This window comes from Diachasmimorpha longicaudata, chromosome 15 (assembly GCF_034640455.1).
Source record: "Diachasmimorpha longicaudata isolate KC_UGA_2023 chromosome 15, iyDiaLong2, whole genome shotgun sequence".
Taxonomy (NCBI): Eukaryota; Metazoa; Arthropoda; class Insecta; order Hymenoptera; family Braconidae; genus Diachasmimorpha; species Diachasmimorpha longicaudata.
The window spans coordinates 3986051-4000051 of record NC_087239.1 but is presented as its reverse complement, the minus strand read 5'-3'; the positions used below and the strand labels follow the sequence as shown (position 1 = coordinate 4000051).

At 36.9% G+C, this 14001-nt stretch overlaps 1 protein-coding gene across 2 annotated transcripts in view; it reads right to left on the bottom strand.

The window, feature by feature from the left end:
• The window catches only part of LOC135169774 (gonadotropin-releasing hormone receptor), a 29152-nt gene extending 18107 nt beyond the window's left edge, over window positions 1-11045 (bottom strand). Inside the window, exons 1-2 of one of the 2 annotated variants that reach the window (XM_064135069.1) lie at window positions 10261-11045; window positions 985-1774 (exon numbers count right to left, since the gene is read on the bottom strand). In XM_064135069.1, coding sequence (XP_063991139.1) covers window positions 985-1536 — 552 coding nt within the window. In that variant the 5' untranslated portion in view covers window positions 1537-1774; window positions 10261-11045. The remainder of the gene's footprint in view (window positions 1-984; window positions 1775-10260) is intronic. The other variant, XM_064135068.1, reaches the window with a different exon arrangement.
• Window positions 11046-14001: the final 2956 nt, after the last annotated feature.

Genomic DNA, 14001 nt, shown 5'->3' with positions numbered 1-14001 from the left:
AGAAAACCTGGAGCTCATTGTTTAAATAAATTAGACTGGAGTTCTTCAGGGGAATTATGAAAAGATCTCGAGAAGATCCCCCTGATGCTCTAAAAAGGTTCTTTGGACGATTTTTAGATGACAATATTGTGTTCTCGACATATTGTGAATCTCAGAACAAAAATTGTTTTCCGATGATTTTGGAGAGGATCTTGTGGGATCATGAGGGAGATCTTCTGAAGATTTTCAAAAGGATCTTGTGGGATCATCAGGAAGATCTTTCATAGCACATTTTGGGATCATCAGGGAGATCTTCCGAAGATTTTCCCTGATCTAATCAGGGAGATCTTTTGGAATCATCAGGAAGATCTTCCACCGGATTTCTTGAGATCATCAGGGAGATCTTCTGAAGATTTTCCAAAGGATCTTGTGGGATCATCAAGGAGATCTTCCATAGGATCTTTTGGAATCCTCAGGGAGATCTTTTAGGATCATCAGGAAGATCTTCCGAGGATTTTCCAAAGAATCTTTTAGGATCATCAGGAAGATCTTCCGAGGATTTGCCAAAGAATCTTTTGAGATCATCAGGGGGATCTTCCGAGGATTTTCCAAAGAATCTGTTGGGATCATCAGGGAGATCTTCCATAAGATCGTTTAGGATCACCAGGGAGATCTTTCGAGGATTTTCCAAAGAATCTTTTGAGATCATCAGGGTAATCTTCAATCGGATCTTTTAGGATCATCAGGGTGATCTTCTATAGGATCCTTTCGGATCATCAGGCAGATCTTCTGAAAATATTTCCCTGATCCTTCCGAAAATTCCTAAAAAATCTTCAACAGATCTAGAATTTTTTTCTCACGAAAATATCTCATCCCACTTTCTTACCCCCAAAATCTCCACCAAGTTCAAACATTTCGGTAATTTCGAGGGAGGGAGGGATTTCCTTTCCCTGACCACTTGCTCCTCTAACAATCTCCTAGATCCACCAAACCAGAGGTACTCACCTGAGGAATACTGCACACCGCAGCCAGAATCCACGTAATCAACACCAGTCGATTGCAGCGTTTGGCGGTGTTGAGGCTCTTCATCGGATATCGAACGGCGATGAATCTGTCGATTCCAATGAGTACCAGCACAAAGGTACTCAGGCACAGACTGAACAGCTGCAGATACTTGAAGATTTTACAGGCGGGCTCTCCCCAAGGCCAATTGACGGTGTAGATCCAGATGCCGTCTCCCATGAGGCAGAAGACCGAAACGAACAGATCAGCGACGGATAAGTGCATGATCAGGGTGTAGACAGCTGAGTAGCCGTGATGCTGTCGTCGATTTCTCGCTATCGACCATATCGTGAATGAATTCGCTATCACACTGACGACGCCAAAAATAATGAGAATCAGGGCCTTTATGAAGTCGTATTGGGTGAGTGTTGGGACCGGGTCGAGGCTGACTAAATTTTTAATTGATGCATTCGTCAACTGGGTCATGTTGTCATAGGTCAAGTTCAACCAGTCGTCGCTTGATAAGGTGTCCAAGTCTGCGTATGTGTAGTTCATGGTTAGAGTGAATGGTTCGGGTGGAAGAGAGTCATTTATTGGTCGTCACGAGCGGTCAATCCTTTAGTGTCTGATGGCACATGAGGGGGGGGGAGGGGGAGTTCTGACGTCAGGGGATTTTTGGTTTTGTTGGTGGGACTTCGGTGGCTGGTGACGATGGCATCAGATTGGAGTCCTGATGAGGTAGGTTGATGCCCGGCGAATGGTGACTGGTTTAGTCAGCGAGATGGGGCAGCTCCTGGGGGAAAGAACGAGAAATTTAGTGGGGATTTCCGGAGAAATTTTGCAGTTTTTTTTTTCAGGTATTTGGAACCTTTGAAGTTTCCTTTGAAGAGAATATAGAACTAGAAAATGCAATTATATAATTAGGGGAGATATTATGATTGAGGGTAATGAATTAGTGGTGATGTGGTGAAGGAGATAAGTCACTTCAGGGTGTTGATCAGTTTTTGATGGATATCTCAAAATCTAGGGGAGATAGGAAAATTTTTGTTAGGATATTTTTTGTGGAGTAATTTGAGAGCTAGAATAAATGTTAAGATGAAAATTTCGCTATCTCTCTTAGATTTGGAGATATCACTTAAGAAAGATTCACAAATAAATCAACAGGTTACATTGAAAATCGATTATCAGCTGATAATTTTCAGATAATCAACTGATAATTTTTGGATAATGAACTGATTTTATGGTGTTTACTAAATAGGAGTTTTACGATGTTTGTTTAAAATTTCAAACGTAATCAATTATTTTTTCAGCGCATAGAGAAATGTTACTTCGGATTAGAAAATTAATTTGGTCATTTTGACGAATTTATTATTGCGGTGCCGTTTATATTCTCGGGTTCAATTATTCGGAAACCTGTGCCTCTTCTGATATTTATAATGGATCGGGAATGTTCCATAAATCGGAGATTTAATGCTCCAATGGATGAACATTAGAAAGTGCTGTTGTTAGACTGAAAGCGAGAAAATGGGAAATTATAAAATCGATAAGTGAATGGACCGGTTATGTTGGTCTAGACAGTGACGTCTGAATAAAACTGCTCTTGAGATAATCGATCTTAACGAGGGGGTTCGAGTGACGCTGGGGCTTATATCAATAGGTGATCCTGCACCCTTCTTTCGATTTCGATGAAGAAAATGCTCCCAATTGCCTCAGGCAAATCGATCCGCGAGGGTTGTAATTGGTGAAGATGGGGGGTGGGAGTAGGTAGATTGCAACGTTAACCTAGGGTCGTTAATTCCGGAATTGGGAAGGGTGACGCACAAAACGAAGACACAGGGAGGGAAAAGTTCCAGAAAAATTACTGTTTCGGGCATTAGAATCACCAAGGAAGGGAACAGTCCCAGAAAAATTACTGTATCGGGTATTAAAATCGCAGAGGGAGGGGAAGAGGCCCAGAAAAATTACTGTATCGGGTATTAGGATCGCACAGGGAGGGGAAAAGGCCCAGAAAAATTACTGTATCGGGTATTAGGATCGCACAGGGAGGGGAAAAGGCCCAGAAAAATTACTGTTACGATCGAGGTGCAAAATGCTAGATAAATCAGTCGGAGGAGCACCTGATCGTTAATTAATCGCGTCAAGTTGAGCCTCTTCGAATCAAGTTCGGATCAAGTGCCGACCTTAACTCAAATCCATGAGTTAAGGTCGGCACTTAATCATATGTTGCAGGTGTGTGATCAATGCATCAGATCTGCTCGAGTTAGCGTTATTCATAAATTCATTTGGTATTTTAAATACATGGAAATAAATTTTATTAATAATTATAGACTTTCAGGGAGTGAAACGAGGGACAAAGGTTAATTTTATCACGAAAATTAGCTTCACAATTCTAATTTTTCCACCAAAACTCGATTTAAACAACCGTCGATTGTCTCTAGAGGTCTGATTTTTATCCAAAATTTCTTTTTGTGTATTTCAGTATTTTTTTAAAATCGCGTGCGTTTATTAGTTAATTCCATTATTGAATATTGAAAAATATGGTAAAATCGCAATTGGGCCCAGAACTTTCACAACAGAATACATTTTATAGAACACTCGGCGAATTTTTATCCAAAATTCGTCTCTGTGTACCTCGCGACCTTGAAAATTATCGAGTATTTTTGCGATTTGCCAATCCCGACCTTTCCCGCACTCGAACTCCCTAATGACGCATTCTAATTGTGACCTTCAATTGCAGATGCTCAGGAGTGATTGATAGTCCAGCTCAAAACTTTTTTCCAAATAATTGCCAAAAATTCTTCAACCAAACTATTGCTACCCCACCACTCGCCTCACCACGTGGTACAGAAAAAGTTGATTAATACGACGAGCCCATGAGCACTCGGTCGAAAGGTGTTCGAAAAATAGACCTGACGTGAATGAAGTTACGATTAATGACGCACACTTTAATGACATCAACAAATCCGTCTCCCCGCCGGTGGAGTCCAATGTTGAAACTTTTTTTCATTCGTTTGTAGAAAGTTTTTATGGAAACAGAAGTGCTTCGCTCATTGTGATGGGATTTGTATTTGACGAGGGTCACCTTCAACATTTATCATACATTTGGTTCAGAGTGGATGACACTTAACCGCTAGACCTTGGCCAGACGGTTATTCATGAAATTTAATAATAATTCACAGGTGAGTTGAGGGATGAAAATTGCGAAGTGAACTGGGACGACAGATGTCGAGTGGGTCAGACCTCAACGAGAATAAAAAATGCGATAAAAAAATTTTTGTTGAGATAAAAATTAAGGAAACGTTGCGAAATAAGTCAGCGATTGCGAGACGAAGTTGATTGTCCGGGTTTTAATTTGCGAAGGGAAATTTTTCTGTTGTTCAATTTTAGATTTTTAATTTCTTAATTAAGTAATCAAGTAATTTACTCCTCTCTTGCTTCTACGTAACTAATCGATACTATCGGAATTAATGCACCGAGAGAAAAATTAAGTAACAATTGCAGTAAATGTTTTGGTCTAGTGCGAAAAAATTACGAACAAGACACGTAGTTTTACTGGGACCAGTCAAAGTTCACTAAAAATTTCAGAATTATTGGACTACGAACATAAAAGTTAATTGACGCGAGGGAATGAGCGCAGTCACGCGCTCTTATCAATGGTAATAAGAAAGGTATTAGAATATATCGTTATTGATACATGTGCGTAAGAGTATTTATTATTTAATGTCAGAGGAAATGTCTGTTGCTTGCATAGATATGAAGCAATACCAAGGACGATTTCTCCTCCGGTGATTACTGGGTGGTGACTTCAAGTTCCATGAAAGCATTCTAGATAAGGTTGAAAAATATGTTCAAAGAATATTGACCACGCATCGAATATTTACCGATTAAATTAGTCATCAATCGAGTTAGTCATTTGCAAATTCTTTTCACTTATAGAAGGGACTTGGAAACTTTGAAAACTTATTTTTTCAGTAGCCATTTCGAGCTGTGAATTGATAAGAACCTCAACTGGATCGTTTTTCTGATTTCAGGCGGGATCAAGTTTACAGTTCTAAACTGGATCAAGTCCGTAGTTTCGGACTGGATTAAATCTGTAGTTCTGGAGTAGATAAAGTCTGTAGTTCCAAATTGGATGAAGTCCGTAGTTTTGGACTGGATCAAACCTGTAGTTCTGAACTAGATAAAGTCTGTAGTTCCGGACTGGATTAAATCTGTAGTTCTGAACTAGATAAAGTCCGCAGTTCCAAATTGGATGAAGTCCGTAGTTTTGGACTGGATCAAACCTGTAGTTCTGAACTAGATAAAGTCTGTAGTTCCGGACTGGATTAAATCTGCAGTTCTGAACTAGATGAAGTCCGCAGTTCCGAATTGGATCAAGTCCGTAGTTCTGGACTGGATTAAATCTGTATTTCTGAACTAGATGAAGTCTGTAGTTCCGGACTGGATGAAGTCCGTAGTTCTGGACTGAATCAAATCTGAAGTTCTGGACTACGTAAAGTCTGTAGTTCCAAAGTGGATCAAGTCCGTAGTTCCGGACTGGATCAAATCTATAGTTATGGGCTAGATAAAGTCTGTAGTTCCAAATTGGATCAAGTCGTAGTTTCAAAGTCAATTAAGTACGTAGTTCTAGACTGGATCAAGTCTGTAGTTCTGGAGTGAATTCAGTCTGCAGTTTCAGACTGATCCAAGTCTCTAGTTTCGGACTGGATCAAGTCTGCAATTCTAAACTGTCTCAAGTCATTTCTTCCCCTGCTTCCTCTATCTGAGTAATCGAAACCATCGACTACTCACACAGATTAGAGATAACTTAATTAAGTAACTACGAATATAGAAGTCTACGAATGTAGTAGATATCAAGTTCATGATTCAGGACTGCGTTGAGTCTATGACTTCAGACCGGATCAGGTCTGTCTGGCGCAGTTCAGATCAAGTTTTGAGACTATGAATTTAATCAGTTCTTCATCAGGAATCGTCAGATCCTGTTATTCAGTTGTGATACGATTTCAGGGTGACCTGAGGCTATTTACTTTTGCAAACGATAAAAAAATTATAATACAATTTATTCGGAAGCAAATTGCTTATTTATTAGCAACAGGAGCTACACTTATTTACTTAAAAAATGAATTTATTCACTCGTCTTATCGTGTATTGAAGACAAGCTGTGAGAACTTTCATTTCCAAGTGCGTCCATCAATTTCGTGATAAATCGGTATAAATTTGAAAGTCAATCTGTCATTAGAAAATACGCGAAAGACATGAAAATTCAAATAGCTTTTGTTTAAAATTTCAATTTTATTACAGATAAATTATTCATCAAGACATTTACTTTTAGTAATAATACATCGTAAATTTAAATTCTCGGAAAAAATTGGAATTTTCAATTTTTTGCGGGAAATTATTGAGAGATTTTTTATATTCTCAGCGTGAATCACACAGCCACACCCCCCGCCCCCCCCCACACACACACATTTATGAATAATTTAAAGCCAAATTCAGCAGAGCGTCGCACATTGATAATTAAATTGAATCGCAATCAAAGTCCGTAACATTTCATTGATAACGGCTATTTTTGCTGTATTACGTATTTAATTCACTGATGGTAACACGTAGCCATATTTATTTCCCTCTCCCAATTTAGCATAAACTGAAAGCATCCCGCCATGATACGACGATATAAATTGAAATTCAACTCTACCACTCCATATTTATGCGTTCCCATTTATTTTCCTCGTGGTCATGGGTCGTCGAACTTCTCGAGCTTATAAATAATGGGCCTTCTCTCGGATACCCCGTTGTGCCCCGGCCTCCCCTGGGTCACTCTCGTCTTCGAACTTCAGTAGTAAAATAGTAAAACGAGATAACTCCTATCTCACACTCGAATGGTTCAACAATAGCTCCGAACCCAAGAAAAACAACAAAATTTTTGTCGCAACATTTGCGAGAGTTTTCAACTCGAACTAGAAAAATGCAATAAAAAAATTTGCGATCTCCCTCGAGCTGAGATATTTATAAAAAATCTGATCAATAATCAAAGTGACGGATTACGGTTTACAACTTTGCGAATGACTTGTGGTATTTCTGAATTAGTTCAATGAAGTTTATCGTCTATTTGCACAATTTACGTGAGAAGTTTAACGAATTGTTTGGATCGCTTCAATTTGGCAAAATTGCTTGAACGTGGGCGTTAGATATTTGCGGGAGGAGTTATTGTTGCCTTTGAAGATTACAAGTACAAACAAGATGTTTTTACTGTGACTGTCTCCGAAAGAAAGAAAATAAATTTCTAAATTTACGAGTAAATTTAATGAGAAGGATTTTCTCATAATTTTGATGAATTAATTGAAACGTCAGGGCACGAAGAATAGAAAAATCCTCAACAGAAAGTGCATATAATTGAGTGCAATGCATTTATCATTAATTCCATTAAACTAGTTTTGTTTGTTTTGATGAAGAAAAATTACCCGAAGGTTCGGGTTTAATTAATTACCTTGAAAATCGCTGCTGAGAAATAAATTATGAGAAATTCATGAGCATAATTTTTTTTCACGCTTTTTTGATTAGACAAAAGTTCATTATCCCTTACTCTCGATGATCGGGCGCTCTGATTGATTGTGATGATATCCAGGCAATTGTCTAATGATATGCTCGGAAGGGTCTGAGATTATGGCGTCGGGGCGCATCCACGACATCACCGAGCCACAATTTTCTTTGACACTTGTGCTAATGGCTTTATCATGGGACGTTGCAAGGCTTTTTACGTCTTTGACCTCATTGTTAACGGAGAGTATGACCGTATTTTAGCTGCAAGCAACAAGTGATGAATATTGCCAGGAGAGTCTGCGAGAATTCAAGTCGGGTTGTTCAATTATTATGTTATAAGGGTCATCATAATAAATAATCGGGTGATCAGTCAAAGAAAACTGTTTGTTGGCACTATTTTTCGATAACACACTATGTTAATAGCTGATTATTTAATTTTTTTCAAAAGGAAAACGGTAATTAACGATGATTAATCGATAATTAACGATAATTAACGATAATTAAATTTTTGAAAACATTGTGATTCCAAATAAGATCAAATTTTCTAATAATTTTGTGTACTTGTTGATTATTTTCGGATTTTCTCGAAGGGTAGAACTACTTTAATGTCATTGTTTAACATTTTTTACTTTAGAATTTACATTAAATCGATTTACGATTTTATTATGTTAATTTAATGCAGTATATTGTAAACAATGAATGCGAGTCTTCTCTGCAACGTTCGTCGTCGCGAATATAATTCTTCTACCATTCCCTTGTAGGTAATATTACCACTGGAATTTTTGTCGGCGTAATCTAATTCCGCGAACGCAATTCGCAAACTAAGAAGTGCAGATTTAATTTCATACGGGTTTTATAAGTTTTTGTGCATCAGAATTCATCGACTGTAGGTCAGTTAAAATGCGCATCAGACTTGGTAACAGAAAAGCCCTTGAGCTCTAGGGTTTGACGTAAAAAATAATAAATAATGGAGATTCTCATCCTTTTGTTGATCCAAAAAAAGTTTTAGAGATATAGAATCCTCAACAGTATCTGGGTGACGCAATTGTCAATCGATTCAGTCGATTGGGACATGAATACATGATATTTTTCTTTTTCTCGTTATCTGCTACCTTCATGTACGATTGTCTCATGTTCTCTCATTATTTTTTTTATCTGTTATTGGTTGAAAACGTAAGTTGAAGTCGTTATAATCATCTAGAAATACTGTCTGTTGAAGATCGTTCGGAAATATTCAGAAGATCTGGGGAAACATCTTCGGAAGATCGTTCTGGTGGCACCAAAAGATTTTTTGAAAGACAAATTGGATTTTGAGATAAAAATTGTTGTGAAAAATTTTTGTGCAAAGTGATCTAAAGAGAATATCAAATAAAAATTTAGAAGGAAAAAAAAACCAACGATGTAAATAATGTGAATGATAGTCTAAGAAAACAAGTGATAGTGTAAATAAATCGTGTAGATCTGTGCAGATTAATTAAATAAAAAAAGTCGAAGAAAATCTGCAGAAAAAAAAATATTGTCCTTCGATAATCCTCGAAGAATATTTTTACAGTAATATTGATGAGATAATTAACAACAAATAGGTGACTGACTCTATTCGACAGACCTCAGATTATCAATAATTGACAAGTAATTTTTTTAATTTTCTATTTCGACGAATTTTGTCGATCCCAGTGGATTTGTACCAATTTTCTTTCAAAGATGAAAAATGAGAGTTTCTATTGAACTGCATGAGTGGAACACTATTTTCAATTTGCAAGTTATCTCACTTTTTGCACGCGCTAGTGTGAGTACGTGGGTTTGAACGAAAAACAGAAAAGTGGAGATATCTCTGAAAATTGATAGGAATGGGTGTATGTGTTTGGATTGATTTAGGTGAAGGGTGTCGAGACAAATCATTCGAAAAAAGTTCAGTCCGTCCACTAGTTTTGAAAATATACGCGAGAAAAAAAATAAAGTGTGATTTTATTTTTTTTACTGTTGGACCTGATCGAGTGGAAATCGTGCAGAGATTTGGGCCTCAGTGAGGCCGCTAGTCTGACGTAAATTAAATTTTTTTGGAAATGATTTACTGTTAATCAGCTTATGACTCAAATCTACGAAAGTTCAACGACTTTCTCCAAGAAAAATGATAATTACACGTAAAGTGTCATGTGAACAGTTCTGATCGATAATTAATGTGATAATCCGAACGATTTCCACAATTAATAATTAAAAATAAATTGCGTGGTCTCTACGAAACAATAAACAATGTTTAGATGTCTCCAAAAATGTGGGGAATGTATAGACTAGAAACTATTTGCGTAGAAAAATTTTTTAAAGAAAAATCTATCGACTTTTCAAAAATGTCCAAAGAAATCATCGAAGGATCTCCTCAAGATCTCCCTGATCCCCTTGATCACAGAATTATTATTAAAAAATATTGCGATATAACTTTTGTTTACAGAAATATTCAGGTTACAGATTTTCCAAGAATAATTTCCAAACTAACGTTAGAACATATTTTGAAATAAATATCCTTTCCAAAATTTTTCAAAGAATCTTCTCCAATCACTAGTGAGATCCTGCGAAAGTCTTTCGACGAATCTCCCGAACAATTCTGGAAGATCCTTGATAAACAAAACCATTTCAACGCGAGTAACGAATAAATTTTTTTACTAGCCCTTTTCATCAACTTCTCCCTAGAGACATCCCTCAAATCGATTCTTCGTATGATTGAAATCAATCGACAATCTGTACCTTTAACATCGCTGTCATCCAATTTCCTTCCAGAAATTGAGTCCTCCAGTGTAATGGAAACTGCCGTCATGCCACGCTAGGCTAATCCACTTCAATGTCCTCCAAACAACAAATTCATGACATCCACTAATTGTTCAATTAAACCACTTTGATTTCATCCACTTTCGACCCGTCTCACCGGTTCCGAAGACCGACTGATTAAAATGTTAATCGTCCACTTGATTTCGATTTTCCTCTGAAGAAATTCCTTCGAATGGGTTTGGATTAAAATTTATGACGTCTCTTTGAGTTAAAAAAAATCACCATTTACAGTTTTTTTTTCTTTCGAGCAGTCGTTGGCTCTTGATAAGCTCATGGAAACGCTCATCGAATTCTCATTACCTCAGAGCCCTGTCTTCATGTCTCTCCAGAAAGCTCATTTTTTTTTTTCAAAGAAAACAGAAGATCAGAAGGAAAAAAAGATGATCAATCACGATTTAAAAAGCTCATCTTATCTCTCATATTCAAATTAACTTGTGGATTTAATTTTATTGGTCACTAATTTTATTGCACTGGAGATTAATTGGGGATTAATTGGAGATTAATCAAGTTCAATGATTTTTAAAAAATTTTAAATGGGTATTAACGCAGTTAGTGTGAACTTGTCTGGCGACAGTTCATCATTCCACTGATTAATCTTCGATGACGATTGCTGAGACAGTCTGGGGGAGGTTCACAGCTCGCGTGTACCGCGCCGACTAGTGATACAGCGGCTTGGAATGAATGTCGAGCCATAGTTGCGCCGAGTTTTCGCCTCCCTCCGCTCTTTTACTTGTTCCACTGCATCTCAGACGGTTCGCGCATATTCTACTTAGTGATCAGCCCATAACAATACCTTTTCTACTTACGAGATGGAACGTGCATCGTAATTATAAGAATCATTACTGATTTTTTTTAATTAAACGACTTTTTATTTCAAATTACCCGCCTTCGAGGACTGAATTGTTGGGTTTTTCATGAAATAAATAGACAATAAAAATCAATCATTATAATCATTATATTTATTCACATCATATCTTCATATATTATAATTATTATAATCATTATATTCTCTTCTGAGTATTTATATTTAAATTGAAAAACATTTTTTTGGTTGGAATTCTGAGAAGTTTGAGGTATGATGTTTAGGTTTAATTTTAAGTATTTAGACAAAATGGAATAAATAGGACTCTTTAAGGGCACGTGACTAAAGTTCCAGGGTGTTGTTTCCCTTTGTAGATCTAGTTAGTTCCTCTAAGAAATCGGTAAAGAGCGAATGTGTCTTCCATGCACAATTATTTGAGTTAAATAATAAAGAAAAAAAAATAGTTTAAATTACTTACATAATTATTATTTCTAATAACCAATGTCCAATATAAACCAATGAGGAATAAGGGTCCACTGATTTCCATGAGGATTTTAAGGCACAGTCACTGCGTGGTACCTTAAAAAGAGCCACGAAAATAGGAGGGAGGGAAGAAATAATTAATTTAAACACTTTTATGGAGAGGGAAGTAAACCCTGGTTTAAGGGTGAAAATTTGTGGAGGGAAATTGTCTCATGGGTTAACAGACTCAGCTGACCAGAGACTCAGAGCTGGCCACTGTGGTCCAGCTCAGCCACTTGAGCTAATTGGTATGGTAGCACCACCAAAGTGTAAATGTGGTAATGAAGCGGAAACCATAGATCACGTCCTATTATGGTCCTGTGGATAATTACTCTAGACAAATTATGTATTATAACTTCATTAAAAATAGAATGTTTTTGTTTTAACAAACGCAGGAATTTCTAATCAGACTAGATGAAACCCTTTTGTTAATAATCAATTAAGTTTTCTGGAAATGTTCTTTAAAAATATGAAAGTGACTAATGACTGTTGATTCAGATTCAATGTTGTGATGGTAAACAACTCACATAAATTTACAGTTACTATGGAAAATGAAATATGGATGCAAATGAAAATTTATTTGTTGAGAAATTTATTTGTTAAGAAATTTATTTGTTAAGAAATATTGATAGTCGATGTTTGCACTTTTCATCGTAGAAAATTTTCAAATTGATTGACTTTTGATTTCAAATTAATCGCATTAGCGACGTGCGAATGAATGTGGATTCAGTGTGCCAGACTTTCGAGATATCGACCGGATATGACGTTCATAGATATCGATTATTCTCATAAATAATTTAACAACAATCGATTCTCACGTTACGGTATGCGATAATTCGGGAATTTCGCATCTTCTCTGGAGAGATCTGATAAAATTGATTTTAAAAAATCGATTCTCGCATGTCGACATTCGATAATACCACATCTCCCTCTATAGTTAATTAAATCTCATGCAAGTTCATTGGCGCGTAATAAATTATTTAGATAAAATCAAATTAATTGCGTTGAACTGACAGGTCTTGTGGTAAATCGTTTCAGCTGAGACCTTCAACAAATTGAAATCTTTGAGTTAAAATTAAACCGGTGATGAAAGATCCTGTCTCACTTCCCTTTGTACATTTTTAAAACGCCTTCTGTCGTTTCAATGTCGAGTTTTAAATTTAGACTTTTTAAATTTTGAATAATAAAAGTATCGCAAAGTGTTCGCGAAGTTGGGGTCAATCGGATTAAACTTCCGATGGTCAGTTATCAAGTAAAAAATTATTTCACTGGGGCAACAAAACGAATCCCTTTTAAGCCCTTTCGATGTTTTCATTGTGCTTTTCAACCCTTTGTGATAATATTTTCGTGACCTTCACCGTTTTTAATTTCAACGCATAATCGGAAAGTCCTGGGTTCGAATCCCGCTCTGGATTATCCATTTGTTCCGTTAAATTTTCTAGTAATATTATATCAACATTAATTCTGGTGCCCTAATGTTAATGTTTACCTAATAAAAAATCCTGCCCAACGATTTCCTGTCACATATTCGCAAAAATATTAAAATTTTGATTTAAGGAAAAAATTCCACCTCTGAGAAAGGGAATTGTGGAGGTTAGGCGGTGTTTCTGGGGAATTTAGGGGTGAATTCTAGTGATATCTGGTAGCTCAGTTGGTAAGACTGTCCCGGCGCGACACTGGCAGACCCGGGTTCGGTTCTCACCCGCGTTAAAGCGGAATTTCTCTCGAATTTGAATTTTTTTCGATTTTTTTTCTCGTGTTACGTACCCCGTACGTATTTATTTAAATAATAAGACAGAAATTTTATAAACGACAGATGAATTCGTTATCACTGATGTGGTAAAACTTGTCAATTGACTCACCGTAATCCGATGACTACCACATGCTTCGATGGAGGGTCAAAAATAACAGGAACTCCCAAATCGCGAGGTTTCACTGCGTCACATGATAAATTTCATTCTCATGGAAATTGAGATTTCAAGTTTCAGTGTCAATTCCAAATCTCTCGTACCGAATATGATAATATTTCGGCGCTCCACAAGCACTCGAAGTCATTGTGAACTTGAGAATTTCCATGTGAAGAGCAAATCGTGCGAAGATTAGCGTCGGATTCGGTGGTAGTGACTAAACGTCGTGATTTGTCATGTTCTTGACACAACCGTTTCTCGAAAATGCTAATTTCATTCATCGCGAGATAAAACGGAGTGTTGTGATAGAACAGAGAGAAAATACTGTCGCTTCTCCCAGAGTGCTCGTCATGCCACGTACGAGGATCAATATCATAAATATGTTCATTGAATTTTCAACCGAAATATTACTGAACTGGGTGAGAAGAA